The 27,340-nt window shown below is 40.7% G+C and overlaps 1 protein-coding gene across 1 annotated transcript in view; it reads left to right on the forward strand.

Moving 5' to 3' along the window:
• Nucleotides 1–26,991, forward strand: part of LOC128473513 (cell adhesion molecule DSCAM-like) — a 39,449-nt gene extending 12,458 nt beyond the window's left edge. Inside the window, exons 2-3 of the mRNA XM_053455754.1 lie at nt 24,255–24,572; nt 26,435–26,991. Of these exons, the coding sequence (XP_053311729.1) occupies nt 24,255–24,572; nt 26,435–26,580 (464 nt within the window). The 3' untranslated portion in view covers nt 26,581–26,991. The remainder of the gene's footprint in view (nt 1–24,254; nt 24,573–26,434) is intronic.
• The last annotated feature ends 349 nt before the right edge of the window (nt 26,992–27,340 follow it).

Raw genomic sequence — 27,340 nt, forward strand, 5'->3', positions numbered from 1 at the left:
TCTTTACGGGGAGAGGCGTGAATAAAACTCTCGACGGTTCTGATTTTTCGGCAAGTTGCGTTGGTGCTCATTCAAAGGTCGCAAGTGACGTGAAATTATTCCCACCCTGTAAACACATCTCGCCGCGTTTCCTTCCATCCTTTAATGAAGTTCCTCCTGGTGGATTTCTCATTTTATTTAGGCTAATTAGCCAATTTTTCTGTCCAGAGCACACATAAATTTAGATAGGTGCCCGTTAGGGATCACGCGGGGTCACCTGTTCTTGGGTGTAGGAACCAGGGATAGGAGGGAACCCGTTCCTCTGAAATTACTCCACCATAAACCAGAAGCAGAACTTCCATCCCAAGTGTTTTACCTCAACGTGAGACAAACAGAATTCTCAGGAACCAGACAATTCTTCACAAACGAGACAAGGCCCAACCTCCAAAAGACCTAAGTCCTATATAGTATTTAATGGGCAAATTATATATGGGATGGCAGAGGGTAACGGTTGGCAGCCCAACGTGTTTGAGAAGACCAAGAAGCCTTCTCCTTTGGAAAATGTCTAGTATTGGAATGAGAAGTCTCACAATGTGTGCCACCTGAAGCCCGCCGGTTGCCATCCTTAACCATTAAATTTCCCATTTCATTTTTGATAACTGATTTGATAACAGGAGGGTTATTGAGGTTGGTAATAGCACAAGAAGGAGTGGACTGGCCATCTGGCACATGGGCATATGCCCAATGGGCTCCTGACCTAAAGCTCTCCAGCAGTAGATTGGGTGCTGCCGTGTGCGGGGAATGGCCGGATACGCCTGGGCACACGCCACGTGAGTAAAGTGCCAAAGGCCACCTCGCCATCCCCGGTCCGGCCACGAACACAACCACCACAAGCTGAACAAGCGCAGAATTCCGTGACCTTCTACTGGAACAGCCATTGCTTGTTGAGGAACATTAAGGTTCCGGATATGTCCAACACGATCACAGGTGACGGTACAAAGGAGTCAAAGTCTACGTTAAAGCTTATAACCCATAGGTTATCGTAAAAGGTTTAAGTAGTTGACCCGCTTACAGAAAACCCATTTGGAATCGTGAATTATTAGCCATTGTTATTGTTTTATTGCCTGTAAAATACTATTTATTTTTTTAAACTTCTGTTGCCTGCGCGGATTTGTGCTTTGATCCCGGAATGCATATGTCCCAATAAAACATTAAAAGTCTCTCTCTTTAAAACGGAGAAGCGGCAGAAACCTTTAGATCGTAACGCTTCCGGCGACGCGATCCTGGGGGATGCACCCGGTTGACGCTCTCAATCAGATACAGATTGATGTGCATTGGAAAGTCAATTGGAAAGGAATTTTAGTTGCGCATATCCCGTGTTGACATCTTCACATGCCACTGAACACGCCAGATGCTGGCTTTTACGTGAAAGGATGGCGCTTAGATAATGGAAATCCAACGGGGCTTTTATTTGTCAACCCCCCCCCCTCCAGCACTAAAAAAACCCAAATCAATTCAACTGAAAAAATACCCGGAATATAAACTCTTTTATATACGCTATTTGCCTGTTTATGACTCCTTTCGCGGTCATTTAGACCTTAATGCGATGTCTTTTATGAGCTTGGTTAGCAACAAGCGATACATTCTAAAAACCTATATCTAGGAATTCCGCAAGAATAAATCCGATAAGTGAATCTACACACGTATGTTACATTACGTTCTGCCGGAATCCACCGCCGCTTGAGCGTAAATCTTGTAGTTTTGTCTTTTAGTATTTGTTTTCATAAGTCTTGTGATGGCCCAATGTTGTGAGCATGCCCTGCCGGCACGGTAACATGAATATTTTATATGTCAGCCGTGGGCGTCCTTGGCTTTGATGATGGGTCCTCCCAAAAGCCCTAATGATCAGGGAACAGAATGGTTCTTTGTGGCTCAGACTTCACCCATTACAGCGATTTCCACCAACACAATAGTAACAACCTGCATGCTGGCGGCAGATCTGTTGGATGTCAGCATGCAGGAACACTTGTGCGATCCCTCTCCTTCTCGATCTTGAATCTCTGTTCTCCTGGGTTAAGGCTTTTCTCTTTTCCTTTCCCCCCCCGTACCCCTGGAGCTCGCTTTTCACCCTACCTCTAGATATTCGTTGCTGCTACACTGAATATAACTATGAAAACTTGGCGGAAGGCGCTCAAAGGGTTAAACGGCTAAAAAAAATACAAATCTTTGTTGTGTAAAAAATAAAAATCACAATAAATCACAATGTATTGTAATGTAGGTTTTGCGCTGTATATTTAAGGGGTTAATCCTGTGTAATTGTCTAGCTTGTAATTCACTTGTAATTGTAAAAAACTATTTTTTTTGGCCCGTTTCTGCCCGCCGCTCAGGGCGCGCCAACGTTTCTCCATCCTGCCGCTTTCCCCTCCAGCGATTATGCTAATGAATGTTTGATCAGATGATTAAATTATAATTCGATTAATCCTTAGTGCTAAACGCTTCGAGCGCGCGTCGCTCTGCCCGGCTGCCTCGTGTTTAAGGAGATTCGCTCGCAGGCCTTTCGTTCCCGCGCCGAGGGATTTCTTTTTACTATTTGTTTACGCTGGATGTTTCGTCATTAATCACACGCGGCGTTCGCGACTTCCGGTTTCACGTTTTTTTGGTTTTTTTAACCAACTGTCCCGCTTTCCGCGGTACAGTCCCGATGTTGTCATTCTATCCCGTTGTCCCACTGTGCTCTACTTCTGTAGAATTTAAAAAAAAAAAATAATTGAGTTAAATATTTCAATATTTGTTTTAACCCCTTCATATCCAAGTGTTAACATTCTTTAAAACATAGCTTGCAAAGGAGAATAGAATAATAATAATAAAATAAAATCATTACCGTTAGAGGATGATGGAAGATGTCGACACCAAAGCTCATTGGTCCATTAAAAAGTAATAATAATTTAAATAAATGTATCTGTGTGTTTTATTTATTACATGGGGGGAGAGGTATGAGTTGAAGGGTATTTGTGATGTCATTGATCCCTGTGGGTCAAGTTTAGTGAGCACCAGGATATGACATCATGCGTCATCGACTCATCGCTGTCATTTTAAGGCCAAATGATGATGGCTTCTTCTATTTTTACCTAATTCTCAACTTTTTCTCACAAAATTTGTGCCATCAAATTCCATAGTGCTGGATATATTATTATTATATTTTTCCCTAATAATAATCTTTATATATCATTAGTGCGGGAAGAGGCTGTGATGGACAGAGGCCCCAAATCCATTTTATATAAAGAATGTATTATTTTATGAGTTTTGGATATGTTTAGTTTAATTACCGTATTGGCTCGAATATAGGCCGCACTTTTTTCCCCCACTTTAAGTTTTTATAGTGGGGGTGCGGCCTATATTCGGGCTCTAGCGCCCGACGCCCGGGACATGCAGTCCCGGGCGCCGGGCAGGCAGCGGGGTTAAGATACAGATCCCCCGCAGCGGTGCAGGGGACCTGCATCCTTCTCCCCGATACGCTCAGACAGCCTCCCCTGCCAGCACTTCCCACGGGGGGGGGGTGCCGGCACGGGAGGTTATCTAAGCGTTTTACCTCTGCCCACCCCCGACTTACCGGAGCAGACTCCCGGGTGTCTTGCGGGGCCGGCGGGAGACATTTACGCAATACGCGCATGCAACTTCCGGTACCGGTACCGGAAGTTGCATACGCGTATTGCGTAGATGTCCCTCGCCGGCCCCGCAAGACACCCGGGAGTCTGCTCCGGTAAGTCGAGGAGGGGGGGGCAGAGGAGGACAGCGGCAGCGTATCGCGGGGAGGGAGGACAGCGGCAGCATATCGCGGGGAGGGAGGACAGCGGCAGCGTATCGCGGGGAGGGAGGACAGCGGCAGCGTATCTCGGGGAGGGAGGACAGTGGCAGCATATCTCGGGGAGGGAGGACAGTGGCAGCATATCTCGGGGAGGGAGGACAGTGGCAGCATATCTCGGGGGGGGACAGAGTGGCAGCATGTTTTTTTTGGTGCTTTTTTAAAGAAAAAAAACTTTTTCTTTAAAAAAGCACCAAACTTTTAGGATGCGGCCTATATACGGGGGCGGCCTATATCCGAGCCAATACGGTAATTGCTGTTTTTTATAGAAGACATAGAGGTGCAATTCTTTAATTGCCATCTGTGCATTTTCCGCCCACCGACCATGATGGAATTCTAGCTGTCTTCCGAACGTACGGTACAATGACGTCAATCAGAATTCAGCTTTTATTTCATATGGTTTTTATTCTGTGTTTCTCTCCCGTACTCTTTTACCATCAAAAGAAACAGGAGACCAATCCATAGATTGTAACATTTACATATTAACCCTTTCTGGGAGCTATCATACAACAAATGTGTACATTACAGGTCCCACTGCATTTCATGCTTTATATGTAAGTTAAAAAACCAAAACCCTAGGGCTGTATACAGTAATAGCCCCCAGCGCTGTATACAGTAATAGCCCCCAGCGCTGTATACAGCAATAACCCCCAGTGCTGTGTACAGTAATATAACCCCCAGCGCTGTATACAGTAATATAACCCCCAGCGCTGTATACAGTGATATAACCCCCAGCGATGTATACAGTAATATAACCCCCCAGCGCTGTATACAGTAATATAATCCCCAGCACTGTATACAGTAATATAACCCCCAGCGCTGTATACAGTAATATAACCCCCCAGTGCTGTATACAGTAATATAACCCCCCAGCGCTGTATACAGTAATATAATCCCCAGCACTGTATACAGTAATATAACCCCCAGCGCTGTATACAGTAATATAACCCCCCAGTGCTGTATACAGTAATATAACCCCCCAGCGCTGTATACAGTAATATAATCCCCAGCACTGTATACAGTAATATAACCCCCCAGCGCTGTATACAGTAATATAATCCCCAGCACTGTATACAGTAATATAACCCCCAGCGCTGTATACAGTAATATAACCCCCCAGTGCTGTATACAGTAATATAACCCCCAGAGCTGTATACAGTAATATAACCCCCAGCACTGTATACAGTAATAACCCCCAGTGCTGTATACAATAATAACCTCCCCAGCGCTGTATACAGTAATAACCCCCAGCGCTGTATACAGCAATAACCCCCAGCGCTGTATACAGTAATAACCCCCAGCGCTGTATACAGCAATAACCCCCAGCGCTGTATACAGCAATATAACCCCCAGCACTGTACACAGCAATAACCCCCAGCGCTGTATACAGTAATATAACCCCCAGCGCTGTATACAGTAATATAAGCCCCAGCCCTGTATACAGTAATAACCCCCCAGCCCTGTATACAGCAATAACCCCCATGCTGTAAACAGTAATATAACCCCCAGCCCTGTATACAGTAATAACCCCCAGAGCTGTATACAGTAATATAACACCCCCAGCACTGTATTTAGTAATAACCCCCAGTGCTGTATACAGTAATATAACCCCCAGTGCTGTATACAGTAATAACCCCCAGCGCTGTATACAGCAATAACCCCCAGTGCTGTATACAGTAATAAAACCCCCAACGCTGTATACAGTAATAACCCCCAGCGCTGTATACAGTAATGTCGGTCAGCATTGCCAAAAACTCCTTTTATCTGCCGATCTGGAGGCCGCCATTGCTGTCAGTCATGTGATATTCTGGATGGATTTCTCTGCTCAAACACAACACTGAGCTGATGCTTTATGCCAATGCTAATGAAGTCCGTTCCTCCATAGACTTTCATTAGTCGGAGAGTCCTGCTGGGATATTAAGACCAAGCCATTCTATTGTTTCCCATAGGCAATATGATAAGGAATCGGGGTGTTTTCCTAGTAGATTGGGGCAAGAACTCATACAAATGGCTAATATGCAGCTGCCATAAAAAATATTATGGGGCACAAAAACTGAGTGCTTCAAAAAAGGCATTCCCCCTTCATGAGTGACAGATATGCTAAGGTTTATTTGCCTGACATACTGTTTTCTCTAATTGGAGCAAAACCCCCTTAAAACGTTTTGATAACCATCACCTTCAAAAACCAAGTCAGGTCTCTGCCTTCATCGGTAAGAACCGGCAGAGCCAGGAATGCATATTTTCTGTATGATTACAGCATTTTAGGCTCCCTGGGTTTCTACGAGTTATCTTTGTGTCTGTTTTCTGCATTGTGTTCTTTAGATTGCTCTAAGTTATATGTCGGAAATAATTATCCGTTGTGCGAATAACGCTGCCGGAAGGAGAAGCTCCTCGTTTGGGCCGTGCGCTGGTGTACGTCTCATACCAAGCTGTACAGACTAGTGCGCGGCGACTTGTCACAACGCGCTACAGGCTTCACCGAGCAGCTCAGATCCAAACAAACAGCCGGAGAATAATCCGCGGCAGCCTCCGACGGAAACCACGGAACCCAAAATAAATCTGTGTCGTTATCAGATAAAACATAACGAAGCCAAGCTTTGGATTCATTCAGCAAATTACCTCAAAGGAAGAGAAATGTGTATGTCAAAAGACAAGCCTCGCTCGCATTGTCTGAAGGTCATGGCTTTTAGCGTGTGTGTGTGTGCGTGTGTGTGTGCATGTGTGTGTGTGTGTGTGTATGTATATATATATATATATAATATATAGGGACTGATGAGTCAAACAGCTTATCGATGCCATCCTAAACCCCCTAACAGCCTGTTTTTGCCACCTTTGCCCTCAGCTTATGAGTGACCCCAAACAGCTTATCTGTGCCATCATGGCCCTCAAACAGCTTATCTGTGCCATCAGTGCAGTCCAGGTGGGAAGGGCCCTTTCTAAACTATTTTGAATAGTATGAGGAGACAGGAACAAGGGGTCGCAGGGGTCACCCAAAGTCACTGCAACCCCTGTAGTTACTCCACTGTATACCTGATATACTAGGTTTAACCCTTCCAGTGTCACAGGTAATATCGGCATAACTGGGGAAGTGGCTTTGTGAAAGGGGGTGTCTACACATAGGGTAGGGGCAGCTGTGCATATGTGTAGGACTAGCCCCATATAGCTTTTACTGGCTCAGATGTGGAAGTAGAGGAGTAGTGGAGTGCGGCCAAACGCTGCTCCCCTGCACAAAGAATAAGGAAACTGATCCAGAGACACAGGAAAACTGAGCTTTACACGGACACTCGGGGTCAAACCCCGAGAGTCGACTGGTATGAATATTGGGGGGGGTAATCGAGGTACCTAGCGGGTTTACATAAGATACAGCAGTAGTAGTGGGGCAGATAATGTAAGAGGGGGAGCGAGGCAGTGCTGTGTGAGCTGCACTGAAGTTGGGAAAGAAGGAGGAAAGTGAGAGGGTGTGTGTGTGTGTGTGTGGGTGTCAGCATATGTTGTTAAGAGTGAGTGGGACGAGCCTATGGTTGGCGGCACATGGGATGGAGAGATAGCGAGTGTATGTGTTTGTGTATAGCTTCATGGTGTTAGAGGGACTGTGTGGGTGTGGATGTTAGTGTAGTGGGTACTGAATCCCACCAGGGCTGACAGTACTGTATAGGGAACTTAATGACACCAGCCTGTAAGGGGCAGACATCTTTTGCTGCCCTGTGGATAGAGAGAGAAAAGACAATTTATTTAAATGCATCTAAAGCAGAAATATTAAGGTCCCATCACACTATATGTCCATACATCGTTAAGCATGCCACTACGTCAAAGTACCCCTAGGCAATTCTGTATGTGTTGGTTATCATGGAGCTGAATCAGTGGGACTGCAGTAGCAATAAAAAATGTAATGCTTCATTTAGAGTATCTTGTGTGTTTAAATATTTATGTATGTGTGTGTATATGTATGTATGTATGTGTATATGTATGTATGTATATGTGTGTGTGTATATATATATATATATAAACGGACATACGAAAAAATGCTACATTTCTGTATTTCGATGAAAATAAAAACAATTTAAAGGCTTTTACATTTTTAAAACCAAATATTTATTATTTATCGCCTCTGCACCTTCCACAATGCTTGGCTACTCACAGTCCCCCTTCGAGGATGCTGGTTAGGGATCATGAGATTTGTAGTTCAGAGCCGCTGCCAAGCTTATCATTTAACCTTTAGTTTATCATTTAACCTCATTTAATTTGCATTACTGTCATTTTATGACCTTTCTGACCTTTTATGGCCTTCTTGAAACGCAAATTGTAGATCCCCCCCCCCCAGTTCCCAAACATTTGGTCACGGTCATTATAACCCTTTTCACTAAACGCTCTTTGTGTTTTATTGAAATCTACTGCTGATAAAAAAACATTCTAATGTAAGAGGTTCTGTGGATACAGGGAGGTGTCCAAAAATATCCTGTAATAGCCTTCCGAGGCTTCCGCAAACACGTTACTGAAAGGAACCTTCTTTACCACCTGCTCCGGCAGCAAGTTCTATGCGCCGTGTGAAAGGTATTTATTTACCTTGTAATCCCAGAGTATTATTACTCCATTGGCTTTGTTGAAAGCCCCTTATTCAGTTTAAAGGTTCTATTGCACGCGGCCGAGCCATCATCTGACTGCCCGGACACGTTAAATAAATAAACGGAGCAGGTCCGTCATTTAACAGGAAACCAAAGCCGGGCGTGTTTCTTTGTACCAGGCTACATCTGATCCTTTTGTAACGGAATTGTTTACTTATATTATTAAAGCCGATCTATTACTCATCCCGAAAAGGTATCGACTTTTTTTTCCGAGCATCTGCATGATTATCCCTCCTGCTGTTAAGTTGCTGGTTGTTGTTGATTGGTTAAGGCAGCCCCGGTAAGGGTGGGGAGAGGAAGAGGAGTTCGGGACAGGAAGTTGATAGTTACACTGATTGACACACAAAATGCACTAGATTTTGTATAGGTGGCGTTAGTAAATAACAGTTGTTGACTATAAGTCGTCTTTAAGACACAATGTGGTCCTTACAGGCAGCGTCGTATTTACCTTAGCCCCCCTCCATAGTCGCCGCCCTTGCTGATGATGTCATAGCCGGGCGCACATAGTCTATGGAGTCCATAACTGTGCCATTGAGCAGCGGGTTACTGGGCAATTAATCACCCAAGCAGGCAGTCTGCCCTCCCCCTTGTTTTGCAACGTGGGGACTGCTGCCCCCCCCCACTTCTACCCCTGGTGCATCAGGACACTTGGGAGGTATTACTGAAACTGGCAGCGCACAATTTGGGGCATGCCCTGCTGATGATATACGGGTGCTGTGTGTATGGTGGGTGCCGTATAACTGATATAAAGGGCTTTGCTTGGATTTTGCGGTACAAAATAAGGGCCCACATTTAATGGAGCTCCTACGAGACAGTTTTTGAGGAAATGAGCAATTGTCAGAAATCTCATAAATCCTTACATATAAATGTCTGATCTCTCCACCCATCGCACGCTCTCAAACCCATCCCCAGCAGGGATTGCAGCTAAATTATTGTCATTTGGTTCAATAAACGGTTAGCAAAGTACGGTAAGTGGATATATATATCTCCGGAGATCTAAGTCATGAAACATGTAAAACTCGCTCACCCGTCTCAGATTAAGTACAATGCCTCCTTCCACGACACACATGCCTTACTAAGCAACGTGCCAAGAGCCTTCTTAATTATAAATGGGAGAAGTAAATAATTTAAAGGTATCGCTTATTTGCGCTTGAATACTTCAAAGCAGAAGAAATTAGACCAATTAGACTTTTCAGCTTGGTTTAGCCTTCGAGGTTTTAAGGGAATGTTGTGGAATGAAACTCAATTAGGCAAACAAACTCCGCCAGTAAAATGTATTCTAATGTTATGTGTGAGCTGTTACAATGTTGCATTTTAACTCGAAAAATGATTATTCTGCAATCTTGTCTTTGGAATCTAGAAGTGGATTTTTTTTAAATTATTATTATTATTTTAATTTTTTTTTACTTCTCTAACGTATCCCCAAATTTATTGGAATTTTTGTCGAGATTGTTACCAATAACAGGAATGGATATTTTTTCCTTTGATTTCTCACATATGTTTTTTTTTTAAAATATAGATTTTTTTTTTCTTTTTGTATTTTGTTTTAATTCTCTAATGTATCACCAAATTTATTGGAATTCCTGTTGAGATAATTAAAAAATATATATATTGTTACCAATAACAGGAATAGATATTTTTTTCCTTTTTATTTCTCAAAGATGTTATTTTATTTTAATATAGATTTTTTTTTTCTTTTTCCTTTTTGTATTTTGTTTTAATTCTCTAATGTATCCCCAAATGTATTGGAATTCCTGTCGAGCTAATAAAAAATATATATTACCAATATCTAAATAACAGTTAATTTGCCATACTAATAATTGGTGTAGGAAGAGGCCTGAGCTTATATTGTAGAATTTAAAAAAAGGACAAAAAATTTACAGGAATGAATTTTTTTTTTTTCCTTTGATTTCTCAGATGTGTTATTTTTTTATATATATAGATTTTTTTCTTTTTGTATTTTGTTTTGATTCTCTAATTTTGAATCACCAAATTTATTGTAACTCCTGTTGAGATAATAAAAAAAATAAAATAAAATAAAATAAAATAAAAAATAAATAAATATATATAATAACCAATATCTGAATAACATTTAATTTGCCATACTACTAAGTTGGTGTAGCAAGAGGCGTGAACTTGCGTTCTAGAATGAAAAAATGGCAAAAAAATAAGAGGAATGGGTATTTTTTTCCTTTGATTTCTCAGATATGTTATTTTTTAATATATAGATTTTTAAATTATTTAATTATTTATTTTAGAATTTTTGACTACCAATCTACATGGAATATTTCCAAGGAGTTAATTATTGTTGAGGGATAATACTGACAACATATGGGTTTAGGGTTCATTTTAGTGGTTTGGGATTTCATTCAGAGACAGGGAAGTAGAGCAGAAAATCAATCCCACAGTGAACCATCATGTATGGCATTTTAAATGCAGGGATGGGACATCAATGCCAAGAGACGGAGATGCCAGGAGTTAAACTATTCCAACTCAACGATGCCAAGCAATGCAAATAGCTATATTTCCCTTGGAAGAGCTTAACCCTTCTTTTGCCCGCGAGGGATACTGCAATTCAACCTTCTAGTGCTAAAAGGGTTAAGGATTTACCCCTCCACTCCCCTTTATGGTACTTGTGCATGATGCTTTGCTAGGTGATCTGTTCGCACCTTTGATTATTAAATGAAATGTTGCTATTATAATTGCGAAATCACACTACGATGGCGATGAACAGCAGACATAACAATGTTACGGTTTATTTTAGCGCAGCGTTACAGTTAAGAAGCTCTAGGAGGCTGATGAGCTCCTAATGAGACCTTCTGCGTAGATCTGGGAAGAGGCCGACCAAGATGCGATGAACTAAGGAGCCTCCAGAGCTTCCTGACCTTATATACCACGTTCCTCTCGCTCTGTTATATTGGTCGAGATTTTTCATGGAAACCCTGACGTAATCTTGGTGTTGGGACACATTGAACAATCTGGTGATTGCTGTAAATACAGTACATTCTCCAAAATGTTCTCCGATTTTGCCTTGATACATTTGGCCTCCTGACCGTAAGAGGTACAGAGGTTCTCTTGCTTTCCTGAAGCCTCTCCAGCTGTTGTATCAATCCTCTGGGAGTATTGGCAATCGCACACCGCTTCGACAGTTACAGCCCGCTGGTTTGGCACAGACTGCCACGAATCACATGGCCGTGGGCTGTCCGTGGTCCTGAACATCAATGCTACACATGGTCTGCGTTCTAAGTGTTAAGGCCATGCAACATGGTATTTTTCTATCCCTGCATCGCCTGCGCAGAAAATATTAAATTAAATTAAAATTCATATGGGGGGTTCTGCAGAACCCCTACGTGCCTGTTCAAGAGGAACGGCAAATTAAAGGGACCACATAGTTATCAAATGCATTAAAGTAGATACGGTGGCTGAAGTGAAAGAATGTGACTTGTCATGTAAAAGGGGTATAGCCCTAGCTGTACCATAACTCCTATAACTCTCAGCAAGGCACAAATATCAGTTTGTTGTTGCCAATATACTAATGAATGTTCCATTGTGCAGCGCTGTAGACTATGACGGCGCCATATAAATCAATAAATAATTAATAACGCGTATAACTGAATCAGACATGGGATCTACTGTTGATTTGTAGAATTTTAAGGCAAATAGTGCGTAAATAATCATTTTTGGAATATGTGATGGTCTTAATATCACAAAAATAAAATATATGTTGGTTTTTCTAAACACAATGGGGGTTATGTATAAAAAAATATCCAGGTGCACATAGTAGAAAGTGGTCTTACCAGAAGAGCCAATAGGATGGCTCGCTTAGCAGAAATATTCTATTAGTTGCTATGGTGATAAAACCACTTTTTTATACTTTGCACCAAAAAACATTTTTATCCATAATCACTGATGTCTTGGTCTGGAAATACCAGGGGGCCTAGCTGTGTTATACCTGGGAACTTTCTATACCAGCTGACCTGAGACCCCTGAAACATTAACCCTTTAATAGCCCGTTGCAAAGATTCTACGTAGTGACTCACCAAATGTGTTCCTCAAATGGCTCTAATACCGGTCCTCGTGGAAACCTTGACTTATCATTATTTAACGATGCACTTCATTGAGTCACCTACATTCAAGCAGGGATATCAACCATAACATACTGGGAGCTACTGTGAGTAGTGGGGTAGACTAGGAAGGAGTCAGTTTTAGACTGTGTGACCCTAAGAATCTGCCCCTGAGATTGGGGCAAAAACCCAGGTATGGGTATGCGAGTGGAGTGACTTAGGGAACACTCTGATATTTCTAAATAAAAGGTCAGCTAAACACGTTTTATAAAACAAGGGTAAAATACATGCAAGAAAATATATAGTTAACAGAAAGTTTTGCCGTTTCAGTCCTGCCCGGTATGCAAATGAACCGCTACAATAGTGAATAATTAATTAGAATTTGCACGGCAGAAAAACAAAGCGAGTGGAAAAAAACTTTTTAAAGTGATTCCCATCCCCCCAATATATAAATCAATTTTTCTGCTATTAAAGGATAATGTTTGTGCTTTAATAACCAAATGAGCCAAGCGAGGACAGACTAAGGAGCTTGGGCCCCTGCTGCACAAAAAGGGCCGAACTATTTCTCCATGCCAACACAAATAAAAGTAATATAAAATAAAACCAGCTGGCACAAAAATATCATACGGAGCATAACAGAATATTACATACATCACAACACTGGGGTGGAAAAAAACATGGCACTAAAGCTCCGCTACACTGACCTAGAGCTGCTACTCTTCTCTTCTCCTGATGTCCCTCCTGTCTAATAGATCAAATAATATTTCTAACAATAAAAATAATAAGAATACTTGCGTTAAAAGATAATGCTATCATTTTTCATCCTCCGGTTTTGAAAGAGTTAAAATGTGTCGCTGTCCAATTATCTAAATAGTGTTATCGATAATAACGTGTTCCACTTCTTTATCATTTTTAATTGCTTGGTAATAATATTTTTATTATTATTATTATTATTATTATTATTTATTGTGTTAAACAATAACGCTATCATTTTTTGCATCCTCTGGTACTCAAAGGGTTAAAATGCATCCCCTTCCAATTATCTAAATACAGTGTTATATCTGATCCACTTTTTTTTTTCGTTTCCACATCTTTGGGGGTATTGATCATTATTATTATTAGTAAATATAATCAGAATGGTGTTAAAAGATAACGCTATGACTTTGGCGTCCTCCGGTTCTCAAAGGGTTAAAATGTATCCCACCCCAATGATCTAAATACAGTGTTTATCTATTAGAACGCGGCCCACTTCTTTTTCGTTCTTAATTTCTTGGTAAGTGGGTTAAATACTATAGAGTTTCTCAAGGGACCTGGGCTACTTAAATGTTCTACCCGACGCAGTCCGTAAGTAGCCCAAGGCTTTAGAGTAACGCTTTTTGGTTTTTTTTTATGAAAAGTATAATGAACTCGTTTTTATCCTATATTTCTTTTAGTTTTTCTCCTTTTTTGTTATCATTTATCGTGCACCGAAATGTTCACTTGCCTGGATGGAGAGGGCTGTGAGAGGAGGATAAAGTGGTGACACAAGGGGCAGTGGATAAATGGAATGGCCTCCCAGCAGAAGTGGTAGAGTCTTTACAGCAGGAGAAACGAGCGACTAGACAGGGGCCTGGATGGGGCCAATCTGCTGGCAGATTCTATGTTTCTATATTGGTACGCAGACTGTTTGCCAATCAGATACAGTAGTTTTTGTTGGAATATATATTTTTTTAGGTTTGATTTAATAAATAAATCTACTATACAGCGTGCAGGTTGGAAATTATTATTTATAGTTTTATATAACGCCATTGTATTCCGTAGCGCTGTACAATGGGTGGACAGGACACAACAAGTAGTTTATAACATAACAATTTGAGGAGGGCCCGGCTCAAAGAGCTTACAATCTAAGCAATCTATATGTATTGGACACGTGTATGTATAATAAGGGAGCAGTCATATTAACTTCCTGTTCTCAGGATCCGCAGGATTAGAATTTTTTTCTGTTGTGGCGCTTGATTGGTTCAGACAGTTTTAGTTCAGTGAATCGGGACATTGGGGGGCGGAGCTTGGGAGGTAAAGTGTCACTCAAACCGGCAACGCTACTGTGCGCGATTCTGTGCAATTCTGCGCTGGTGCAGTATGCATTCTCCGGTGTCTGGGACTGCGGCATCGCGATGGTACCTGGGAGCTCTTTAAAGCACGGAAGCGTACCCGGGAGCTCTGGATCAGTTTCTTCTTTCTTCGGGAGGGGGAGTGGCTGGCGGCCATTACAGTCCCCGCCCACATTCTGCCTACTCCCTCCCCCCCGACTCAGTTTTCTCATATTACAGCTGCCTGGCTCTATGTGCGGCTGGCTCCTCCCCTACAAGATGCCACTCCCCCTGAAGATGGAAAGCTCCCGGTGGCCTACCCCGCGTAATTCCCCGGTAATCATGCCATAGCTGGGCATCCCCTTTAAATTTTCATGTAGCCCCTCTTGGAAATGCATAGAATCCTCCCATATACATTTACCGTGATTTCAGTGTAAGCGCTTTCCTGTCACTGATAAGCTGCAGCCAATCAGAGTGATCGCGGAACAGACGTTCTTCTGCAGATCTGGAGCTGCAGCTTCTTCTAAAGCTAAGTCAGAGTCCTTTTAATATGCATTGTTCGTTAGTGAGGCCGGATTCGCTGGATTCTCACATTCATCAGATCTTTGCTTTCTCTCCGACGGCTTCTGGAATCTTTTTTTTCTTTGCCGAGTAACACAGAATATATTTCAATAAAACATATAATTTATCAGACAGCTTAAAGAAGAGGGCCGATCTCTCCCTGTCACCGAATGATTTGTCTTTTTTTTTGCTTTCCTTTGTTCTTTTACACTTTTTTAAAACAAGGCGATTAAAGTGTAAGCGTGAAGCGTTAATATCTACATGTCGGCCGGCTTTAAAATGCAAGGAATGTTAATAAATGTGTATTTTAAAATGGGATCTTTCACCTAAATAACACATTAAGCGATAACTACACCCACCGTATGTCTATACCAAAGGAGGGGTCATTTTAACCTCGTGCTCTAAGCACAATTATTCCTCCCCAATAAGTGCATTAAGTTTCCATGATGGCCACTAGCATATTAACTCAAGACTGGGCGTGCAGTGTCCTTTGCACCCCCCCAGCAAGACAAATGTCAAGGATAAGGATAAATCTAACATTATTAAGGTCTATGTGTACTGTACTAAGAGCCCTGGCCAAAAAAGATAAATGGAGGTAGATAAATGGAACGGCCTCCCAGCAGAAGTGGTAGAGTACAGACACAGAAGCATTATGTATACGTCTCCCCCACACGCAACTCCCTTTGACACCGAGGGGCCGCCGTCCCCTTTAATAGCGTATAATATGTTCTTTGAAAGCGCTAGGCGCCCATTAATAGAAGCCCTGTGCTGGTGACTCGCGGAGTGGACGTCCTTCCGGAAGGATGCGCCGAAGCGGTGTGAATTGCCCTTAATGTGTGACTTGCCTATAGCGTTAGTGGCTTAACCCATTGAGTACCAGAGAGTCTCCGACCTAAACAACCGAGACTCTTTGTGTCTCTGCTTTAGCCAGTTTTCTTTGTTATTTTTTTTGGAACCGCACCATCCCACTTAAAAAAATTATAAAAAAGCAAAAAAATTTTGTGTTATGCAGCCCCCGGTGTAAGACCTCCATGGATTCCATACTCACCCCCCGCAGCGCTTTGCTACCTGCATTTCTTTGCGTGATAATGTTAGGGATATTGGATTGGTTTCGGCTTGTGAAGGGAGCGTGGCCGTATGTAAACGAGCCGACCCCGAGACTCTTGGAATATTAACCCTCTAATAGCCCGTTGCAAAAATCCCTTTATATAGTGACTCACCAAGTGTGTTAACCAACTGGCTCTAATACCGGTCCTCGCGGGAACGTTGACTTTTCATTATTTAAAGATACACTTCATTGGGTCACCTGCATTCAAGCAGAGATATCAACCATAACATACTGGGAGCAAAACCACCAATGCAGAGTCTTATATCTGATCACCAAGGAGGGGGGGGATAGGAAGGAGTCTGTGACCCTGAGAATCTGCCCCTTCACCCTGACATTGGGGTAAAAACACTGAGACTATGGGCCAAACCCTGTGACTTCCCAGGTATGGACATGGCTGGTCTCGCAGTTGATGGCATGTCATTGGCATATTTTGGGTAAACCGCAACTCAGGGTTGAACCCCAACGTGATCTCCTGCATTGAGGGGGCTAGAAATGAAGTCCTACAGTGATGTTCCGAGGTAGAATATCTCAGTTCTTTCTTTTTATGCATTCGGAGAAGTGGATGACTTTTTCTTTCTTACAGGGATCTTCTTACATGCGATCGCAGCCTAGTGCCTGACCCACGGTGTCGATGAACCATCTTTGTTCAGAAGTATTCGTTCAGCTCTAAGAAGATGGAGACCGTGTGCCTAGATTTGTCTGTCATTCCAAATGGTCCAAGTGGGCTTTCTCGGCGCTCCAAGTTACGTGGATCAGTTTGGGGGACAAAGTGTGGCAGCCCTTTTTCCATGGCTAGCATGTGGCCATCAAATGGGGAAAATCTGCATGCCACACATACCCCTAGGCCCTGTGGCCAAAAGATGGGTAGTCTTGCCACCAAGACTACTAAATCTTAAGCGCCATTGCCACAAATAGATGATATCTATATATAGATATATATTTCAATTAAATTAAATTCCACATCCTTCTGTGCTATTTCTAAGATAAACAGGGGTTAATGCCCGCACCATCCTGAACTATGGGCGAGTACAGAGGCAAGTGCTCGCATATCATCTATTTGTGGCAATGGCGCTTAAGATTTAGTAGTCTTGGTGGCAAGACTACCCATCTTTTGGCCACAGGGCCTAGGGGTATGTGTGGCATGCAGATTTTCCCCATTAGATGGCCACATGCTAGCCATGGAAAAAGGGCTGCCACACTTTGTCCCCCAAACTGATCCACGTAACTTGGAGCGCCGAGAAAGCCCATTGGACCATTTGGAATGACAGACAAATCTAGGCACACGGTCTCCATCTTCTTAGAGCTGAACTAATACTTCTGAACAAAGATGGTTCATCGACACCGTGGGTCAGGCACTAGGCTGCGATCGCATGTAAGAAGATCCCTGTAAGAAAGAAACAGTTTGGCTCAATATACCTTTTATGACATGCTTACATCTAATAACCAACAAATCAATCAGAAGGGGGGACAAAGCCTTCTATAAATACGATTTCTTGGGGGTGTTTGGAACGAAACACTTTTGTGTTTTTTTTAACAAAAAATCCAAAATGACCTTGAAAACTCAAAGATCGACACAATTAGGGCTGTGTTGTGTCAGTTAGTCCCTTGTAAGAAGACGATCCTTCCTCCAAGAAGGTGCAGGTGCAGTCGCTCTGAGACGTCCAATTCATTAAAGGTCCCAACGAACCTATTTATTAGGGTCGCGCTCTTTGTTTTTCATTCGCCACGTGCATCTTCCACAACCCATGGCGATAAATAAAAAACCTCAATGGTCTCTTTGTAAGCGACAAAGTATAACATTAACATATATTAAATTGAAAAATAAACAGGGATAACGAGTCAAAGAACTGATCGTTCCATCCAAGTGCTAATGAACCACTTGTTTTTATCTCTTCAAATGTAAATTGGGAAGCCGGGCTTTAAAATATAAAAAAGTTAAAAAAAAAAAAAAGCTATTCATACCAGGACCGAGGGAAAGGAGCGCTCAATAGAAAAAAAAAGATGGATTTTTTAAAAAAAAATTGGGCTTGAACAAAAATAAAACTTTGTATTTCTGTAAAATGATGAACATTTTAATTTTAAAAAAACAGCTGTGTGGAGGTTTTCAAATCTCAGATAATCAGAGCTTTCTATCGGCTGTAATCTGCATTCCCTGCCAGTTGGAAAAATCACCAATGTAAATTAAATAATTTTCTTCAAAACTGCAACAATTTATAATAATAATTTACTTTTTTATTTAATTTTTTTTTTACGTTTTTTTTTTCTAGACCACTATTTAGTCGACGTATTATTTAAGTCCAATATTTACTAGAGAATACTCCGGTTTCATCGGAATAATGAGAATTAAAACTTGATTCCTAACCCAAAATCGTTGTCAAAGAGAGAGAGACAAAAAATAGATTCGAGCAAATGTATTATTCCCCAATTGTTGCTTTTTTCTCATCTAAAAATATTCATATTTTGTATTATTAAAAACAGCCCATTGTGAAACTTATATTATATTCAATTAAAACCTGTAGTTTTTTTGTAAAATATTTGCTATTGGCCCAAAGCGTGGCTTAATACACAGAATGACTGCATTCTGTCCCTATTCATCCCGTTTCCATGTTTTCCACAGAATCATTCCTGCTTCCCAAAGAATAACATTTTCACTGAATATTTATAGCATTAATTATCTAATTAACTCCCGGTGGGGATAAATATCATGTAATACGGTATATTCTAATGATTTAAACTCTCTGTACCACGTATTTTGTTTGAAGAGGTTGTTCCGCAGATATGAGAAAAATCATTTGTTTAGGTAAAAAAATAATAATAATAAAAATAAAAAAAATATCTTTTTTCCATATTTTTATTTATTTGTAATTGGGTCCCGTCTTCATATAGTTCCAAAAATGGATGGAATTACAGAGGAAAATGGTGCTAGATAGAGTCTTGTGTCTTAAAGAGATAGTAACGTTTTTGAAACGGGATACACAAAATACGATGGCGAAAGTGTCCCTTTAAAGAGAAAGTGTTGGCTTCCCACATGAGCTGAGTTATGATACCTTTTAATTTGCTTTATTTTTAATAAATAACAGAGCTCCCGTCTCCTATCTCCACAATGGGGCTACTGCTAGGCGACCATATTGTCCATCAGGGCTTGAGGTCCTCTTGGCACAAACCTTATGGATTATCCAGCACTTCATCCGTGTTCAAGCCCATTCCCCCCTGGAATGCAGTAATGTAGCTCATGTAAAGGTTGCTGCAGTTGTTACAAAGTTACAAACCCATGGAAAAGCAGGGCAAGTTCCTCTGGGCCAGGATCTGGGGTAGCAACTTGGCCAACTTAGTCTTCTGATGTCTTCCCAGGACCATAATCTATGTGTAATGAGAAATATGATATACAAAGTATCTAATAAGGGCTGAAATGACTTAAAACATGTCTTCTGGACATAGGAAGGACTAGCGTCTCCCGGAGAAGAAGTTCTACAAGGTCTCTCATCCTCCGACCCGTGCAGGTCTCTTTATACAGGCTGAGAATTCTTGGATCGTAGACGGCCTATCTTGCGGTACAGCTAATGCGGTGGGATGAAATTTTGGGTCTTCTGTCCCGGAAACAATTTATCCAATTGGAAAAAGAAAATATGGAGTCGTGTTATTTCTGTCCAAATTCTATTCTTGGGGAGGATTCAGGGAAAGAAAATTCTCCGCTTCTCTCGCCTTACCGCGATTGGGGGAGGGGAGGTTACAGATTGAAAGAATGGTCCCAGTTTACTTAACAGTTGCTGCTCATGTGGGATCGCAGACAAGTCAATGTTAGAATGCATTAGCAGTTTGCTAATAACACGTCGCAATTATTGAGAAATTGTGTTAGCTGTTTGCTAATTTTGTGAAGCCTTATTAGCAAACGCATCGTGTAGCGCAGCGTTTCATTACAGCGTCACGCGATGGGAATTCACGGGCCGGACCTTCTAATACTTAGAGGGGTGAACATAGCAAATGCACTTAAGTAAGGAAGAGAATGATTAATCACAACCCAGAATGTAACATAGAACCTGCCGGTAGTTCGGCCCCATTCGGCCCCCGTCTAGTCTCCCGTTTTCTCCTGCTGTAAAGACTCAGACCTTAATCAGTCGTTGGTCTCGTCTTAGATTCTGGATATTTCGGTTCTCGGGATATTGTACCCGTAACCCTCGACAACATTCACACTATTTAGCGACAGACACAATGCACCTTCCGAAGGACAAGTTATCCGAGGACACGAGGAAGGCTTCGCTATACAATGCCATCTCATTTTGCTGCGGGGAAAAGCTTGGTGTCAAAATGATCTCATATTCCGTTTGACGGGACAGCTGACCTCCTGGACAAATATTAGATCTTTGGGAAAATATTATTTCAAATAAATTACATTCTGTTTATACTATTAAGGCAGAATTTAAGTAAAAAGGGCTTTGGTTTGGCTTTTTAATATACACACAATGCATGCCTAGGGTCCCTATGGGGGGCCTGGCCCTGCTATCAGGGACATAAGCTAATCTGAATAGGCATATCTTTTCATATCGGTGGTATGTGCTCCACCACCTTAATACATAATAATAATAAAAATAATATATTTAATAATAATTATATATTTAATAATAATAATATAATACTAATAATATATTATTATTATTTATAGGTCAAACTTGCTTTCCATCTGTAGGATCCAAGCTATGCTTAGACGACAGGTTAAGTCAAGCCCATCATTTATGCACATTATTCCGCCCCACAGTGCGTGAACAATCCAGAATACCCTCACTGAAAGGAACATTAATAATTTAACCGGCATTATGGATTCCCTGCGTTACTACGATGCATTTTTGTTGCGGCTTGCGTGATCTTGCTTGTGTTTATGGACAGAGACATGTCACAAAGAGTAGAACCAAACACATCCCTTATTCCCTATAGATACCCCGGCACCGGTCAAACCCCCCCCCATCTCTCTTGTAGAAATGCTAAAACCATAATATACGATCCTCGCTACCTTGAATGATTCAGGAGCACCGATTTACTCGCTTATTCTCATGAAGGTATCCAGCATACTCTTGAGGACAATAAACCATAAATGTATATTTATATTTATATATATTTTTTATAGGTAATCTTGCTAGCCATCGACACCACTCTATATTTATATATGTCATTATATATATATATATATATAAATAATACAATATACAGATTCCTATGAAAACTCTAGAACCCATCAAAATAGTAGCCCTGCGACAGAAGACACTTTGCTGATAAGGTCTCCATATTGGCTTTCTGATTGCATTATGAGTCAGTCCTTAAGAAGAAGCAAAAATCACAATCTACGTGGCCGGCATCTGGGACCCCGTAATTAGGGTGACCATGCGAGCTATGTTCTGGGTCACCTATACAATGCATGCCTTGCCGACTGGCAGATGTAGCGTCCTGGTGCGGGGCGGGAAGGTCGTACCTGACGCTGTAAAACAAGGCTAAGGATAAAATAATTTTTAGGTTTTTACGGACTAAGGGGTCTGAATGGTTCTTATATGCCGTCTAATGTTGATGTGCTACCCCAAATTCGACAACCTCAGTATTTCCAATTGCTGCAGTTGCCAAAGGCAGCCATTTCTTTCTCCTAGGAGACTGGGGCAGTACGGCCATAAACACAGTTTATTATATATATATTATATTTTTATTGGTTTGATGTATAAGCCACAAGGTCAAAAACATATCATATTAACTCGTTATATATTTTTGACCATGTAGATTATACGTCAAATCAATAAGAAGTAGTGTTATCAGAAAGCAGGTTTGTAATGTGAGGCAAAAACAAAATGGCTGCTCCCTCAAACCTTACATAGATTTTTATATATAAAAAGAAGAAGAATGGCTCGAGGACGTCATTTCCACCTGTGTTTTTTTTTCTTATACATTTTAATTCCTGACAGTTTGGGTGACATATTTCCACCTATATGAACATTTAGTACATGTAAAAAAGTGCAATTTATTTAAATGCTACTTTAAATGATCCATTTATCTTATTTTATAGCAGCCAAGAAGAAGCCAGGAACATTCCTCTTTAGTGTTTTCCTATAGATGAAATGACAAAACCGAGGCTATGGGGGAAAGTCATTTTTTATTTCAAAGCGACATCTGCTGAGTTTATTTGCTAATCTATAAAGCCTTTTTTCGGCCAAAAAATATATAAAGTTTAAAAGTTTGGGGGTTACTTCGCTCTTTTCCTAGAAAACAAGGGCATTTCTGACTATAACATAATTGCAAAAGGGTTTTCTAACCATCAATTAGCCTTTTAAACTTGGATCAGCGAACACAGTGTGCCATTGGAACACAGGAGTGATGGGAGTGATAAAGGGCCATTGGAACACAGGAGTGATGGGAGTGATAAAGGGCCATTGGAACACAGGAGTGATGGGAGTGATAAAGGGCCATTGCAACACAGGAGTGATGGGAGTGATAAAGGGCCATTGGAACACAGGAGTGATGGGAGTGATAGAGGGCCTTTGTACGCCAATGAAGATATTCCATTAACAATCAGCCGTTTCTGGCTACAATAGTCATTTACAACATTAACCCTGTCTGTGCTGGATTTCTCATCCATTTCATGTTATTTTAATTGACAAAATTAGCTTTTCTTTCAAAAACAAGGAAAGTTCTAGGTGACCCCAAACTTTTGAATGATAGCGTTTCTGTGTGTGTATATAAACTATAACCCTGTGTCTTGAGACTGAGTTCTAAAGATGACTACGTTAAAAACCATTCCCTTTTTTGGGGAAAATGTTAATATTGTCATTGCCGGTGGCGAGGCATCTGACCCGCTGTGGCATCGAGTCCGTCGGATCAACAAAGACCCAACTGATCTGACAAGGCGGATCACAATCTCTAATTTCAGGAAGCAGGTTCCTTGCTCTGTGTTTATTGCTGTTATTAATGGCTCCCTTACAGACAACTTATCAGAGAAAAGGGTGGAGGGGAGGAAAAAAAACAGGATATTTGATAATCAGTAGACCTTCCGGATCTAGAACGTTTCTCCTTGCTTTTCTGTAAGGGGGTCTTGCATTCCGTTTGTATAACAATGTCCGGACTTGATGATTTTCTAGGACCCCAGAATGTTTGCGGAGTATGAGGGTATCACAGGGTTCTACAGCCCTAAAATGTACACTCTTGATTAAGCCCTGCTTCCCTGCCGTTCCTCTGACTGCACCTCCTAAATTGTACAGCGCTGTGTAATTTGTTGGCGCTGAATAACTAAAAGGTACTGATGATAATAATACATGTTCCCCTCATTTGGTGAGAAGATGTCATTAACCCCTTCAGTCCCCTATGGACGTACTGGTACATCCGTAAAAAGCATCTCGAGAAACCCTAATGGACGTACAGGTACGTCCTGGCCTTCTTGCAGTGGCAGGGACACATCCTTGGCTCCCCTCTGTAAAGAATGATGTATACCTTATAGTATGTTTCCTATAAGTGCTGGGAAATTATGGAAATTCTATATCAATTAGGTATTTCTGAAATCTGTTTTCTAATTTTTACAAGTTTTTACTAAATTTCTCATCCTAAATTTTCAGCTAATTATCTCACTATGGAATCAAAAGAAAGCTCTATCTTTCTTTAAAAAAAACCATATATAGTTTACATGGGTACACCGTTCACAGGGAAAGAGAATAATCGCTGGACCAACATACCGCAAAAATGACAAGGTACCAAAAAACCCCTGGGACTGAAGGAGTTAAATTGTATGGTTTCTAACCTAAAAGTAGAGGATTAGAGGCTCAGATGTAACATAAGGAAGTGTTACTTTCTGGAGATGCTGGTATATAAGTGGAACAGCCTCCCAGTAGAAGTGGTAGAGGCTAATACAGTGAGGGAATTTAAACATGCGCGGGGTAGACATATGGCTTTTTTTTTAGAGAACTTGGCCTGTTTCGCTATAAATCACTGCTACATTTAACCCTAATCTTTCTTTTTTCCCCCCAGTTTCCAGTGAAGATCTACATTCCAGCCTATATTTTATCAATGCATCTTTGCAAGAGGTAGTATTTGCAAGCACCACGGGGACACTGGTGCCCTGTCCGGCAGGAGGGATCCCCCCTGTGACGCTCAGATGGTACCTAGCAACGGGCGAGGAGATCTATGATGTCCCCGGGATCCGCCACGTCCACCCCAATGGCACTCTCCAAATTTTCCCCTTCCCTCCTTCAAGCTTTAATAACTTAATCCACGATAATACTTACTATTGCACAGCTGAAAATCCTTCAGGGAAAATCAGGAGCCAAGATGTCCACATCAAGGCCGGTGAGTGTTTTTGGAAAATATATTTAAAATAAATATAACAAAATGTAAAAAAATATATTTTTTTTATTTTATTTTATAGGCGCCAATAATTTTTTTAATTATTTTTTTTTCCAGATTTTATTTTAATATTGATTTAACTACAGAAAATGGACAACAATAAAAATAAAAAAGTTCAGTTGATCTACAGAATATTTTTTTTTAATGGTTAACTCCCCCAAAAATTTAAATACACTTTATTTTCATAAGAAATTAATTGAAAAAGACTGGAAATACCAAGTTTCGTAATTCCACCAAATGATTTAAACAGTAGCATCTGGAGAAGGCTTAAGAGGTGTTCTTATCTCCATAGCAACCCATGGTATAATTCCTTCTGATTGGACCATTTCAGTGGTTGCTTTGGCGATAAGACCACCTTTCAAACTTTACCCATGTCTAATACGGTATATAACGCTAAATATTTACAGCTGGAGCTTTGATTTCTTAGTAGTCACCCTCCATAAATACATATGATCAGACGGTAAACCATATACGATGCCAACCGCTGGATCTGCATTGAAATGTAGATTAAGTTAAAATCCCTACTATTTCTTAATAATTTCTTGATTGTTATTATTATAATTAAAATAATAATAATAATTAATAAAAACTGAATGTTTTGGTTTGTAATATTGGTTTTATTGATTTTTCAGTTATTTATTCAATAAACAGAATTTTATTGGATTTTAGTAATATTTGGAGACCACATGGACAGACCTTCCACCAAGCCTATAAATGTACATTATGCTGGTATATTAACTGGTAGCTGGTGTCTTTAATGGGAAAACTTGTGACCAATCAGCATGCAGATCCATAATGAGGTCATACATACTACTTAATCATGTGAAGCTCGATTAAATGTTACGTAGAACCGTATGTCACTTTATTCTTTCATCTGAAGGTTTAATTAATTAAAAATAATGTACAATTTTTTTAAGAGACTGATATGGCAACAGCCTATGGGTGTCTACGTTTGTCCCAGAAATTATGAACGAGACACAATTTCACTTGATTTAATAATTATTTCCGGGAAGGGTCTGGGCATTGAACAGAACCAAAAAATGCCACATTTACTTCCGGAAGAGTAAGTAGAACGGCATATTTAAGCCAGACCTAAATGCGGTTGATTTTGACGGTCAGATTTACTAAGTACATCTATGTTACAACTTAAAATATGTTAAAAAATGGACTTCTAGCTTCCTGCCATTTTTTCTTTTTTAATGAAAACTGTAAGCGGTGATAATTTGAGATTGGCTGTTTGGCCAGATTTCCATGTAAAATGCATTTTTTTATGTGTGTGGCCCACGATCTGATAAGATCCTGGATTCCCTGTGTACCTATTATTAAATTCCAAACGCCCCAACCCCATTAACAAGCCATGAACAAAAGTAGCTAGAATCCCACCCTGTTTGTGGAAAAAGAGGGATCATTCCATTTAAAACGGAGATAAAAAATCACAAACTGATAAAAAATAGATATATTGACGCGTAGAAGGTACAATAAAATTCTTAATTTCATGTAGTTTTCACAATAAATTTCTCAGCAGCTTTCAGTAACTCCCAATGTATTTAATGTAGGATCATGGCTGAAAAGAAGGTGTTTTAGGTGTTTTTTTGTGCCCACAATCCTCCAACCCCAAGCACTCCGACATTCCATGTCTTTCTGACTAATAAGACCTTCTAAAGACCTTCAGCCATGGTGACCTCTGCTGAGTGCCTACCATCACATCTGCCTCGCATCATATCTGCCGTAGATAGTCTAATCTTTCTTTCAACAATGTAAATGTATCATTCTAGTGCCAACATTCTGCTGTTTCTTTCACCCAGTTTTACGGGAAGCTTACACGGTCCGTGTGGAAGACCAGAAAGCCATGAGAGGCAATGCAGTAGTTTTCAAGTGCATTATTTCCTCCCCCGTGGAGGCCTATGTCTCATGGGAGAAAGACACAGTCTCACTCGTCTCAGGTAAGTGACTGCTTTCTTCCTTTCTTCTGAGGGTTTATATACCTAATGGACAAATAAATTGCTTTTATGAAAAATAAAATGACCAGATGTGACGTTTCCTACGTATCGCCCTTCACTGGCTGATGCTGTTGGAAATGCTGCATCGTGTGATTAATCCCTTGCGGTTCCTCCGGGTTCTTTTCAAAGGTCACTGATGTTCCCGGTAACGACTATTCCGTTCTCTATTTCTGCTGAGTGTCTTCTTTTTTTTTTCCCCCCATGGTTTTAAAATGTTTTCTTATGCTAATAAAACGTGAATAACGATAATTGTTACACGGAAATTGGAAAATACCCAAGGATCTTGACATTTGAAGAACGGGCATAACGTTATTTACCATGACAATTCTTGCGATAATGCGATATACATTTTAATAGTTATGGTAAATAAACTATGGAAAGAAAAAAATATATATCTGCACAGACAATTGGGATTTAAAATTTGGCATTTAATTTTTATTATTTTTACAAAAATTTCATACGATAAAAATAAAATGGGGAAAAAAAACATGATTATGGGTTACCACCACGTCAATGGTGGACTCCAAAGGGTAATGACTGCTGGTGCTTGAATATGTTGAAAATCAATAGCTTTTTTAAATTTTTTGGCTAAACTCTTCTAGTTACAGATCCGTTAAATGGGGCGTACAAATAGAAATTATCAATTTTAAAAACATTGTGTACGCCGCTGTACTCTACGGTGAGGGCATGCGCACCTAGACATATGTGTCG

This window comes from Spea bombifrons, chromosome 2 (assembly GCF_027358695.1).
Source record: "Spea bombifrons isolate aSpeBom1 chromosome 2, aSpeBom1.2.pri, whole genome shotgun sequence".
NCBI lineage: Eukaryota > Metazoa > Chordata > Amphibia > Anura > Pelobatidae > Spea > Spea bombifrons.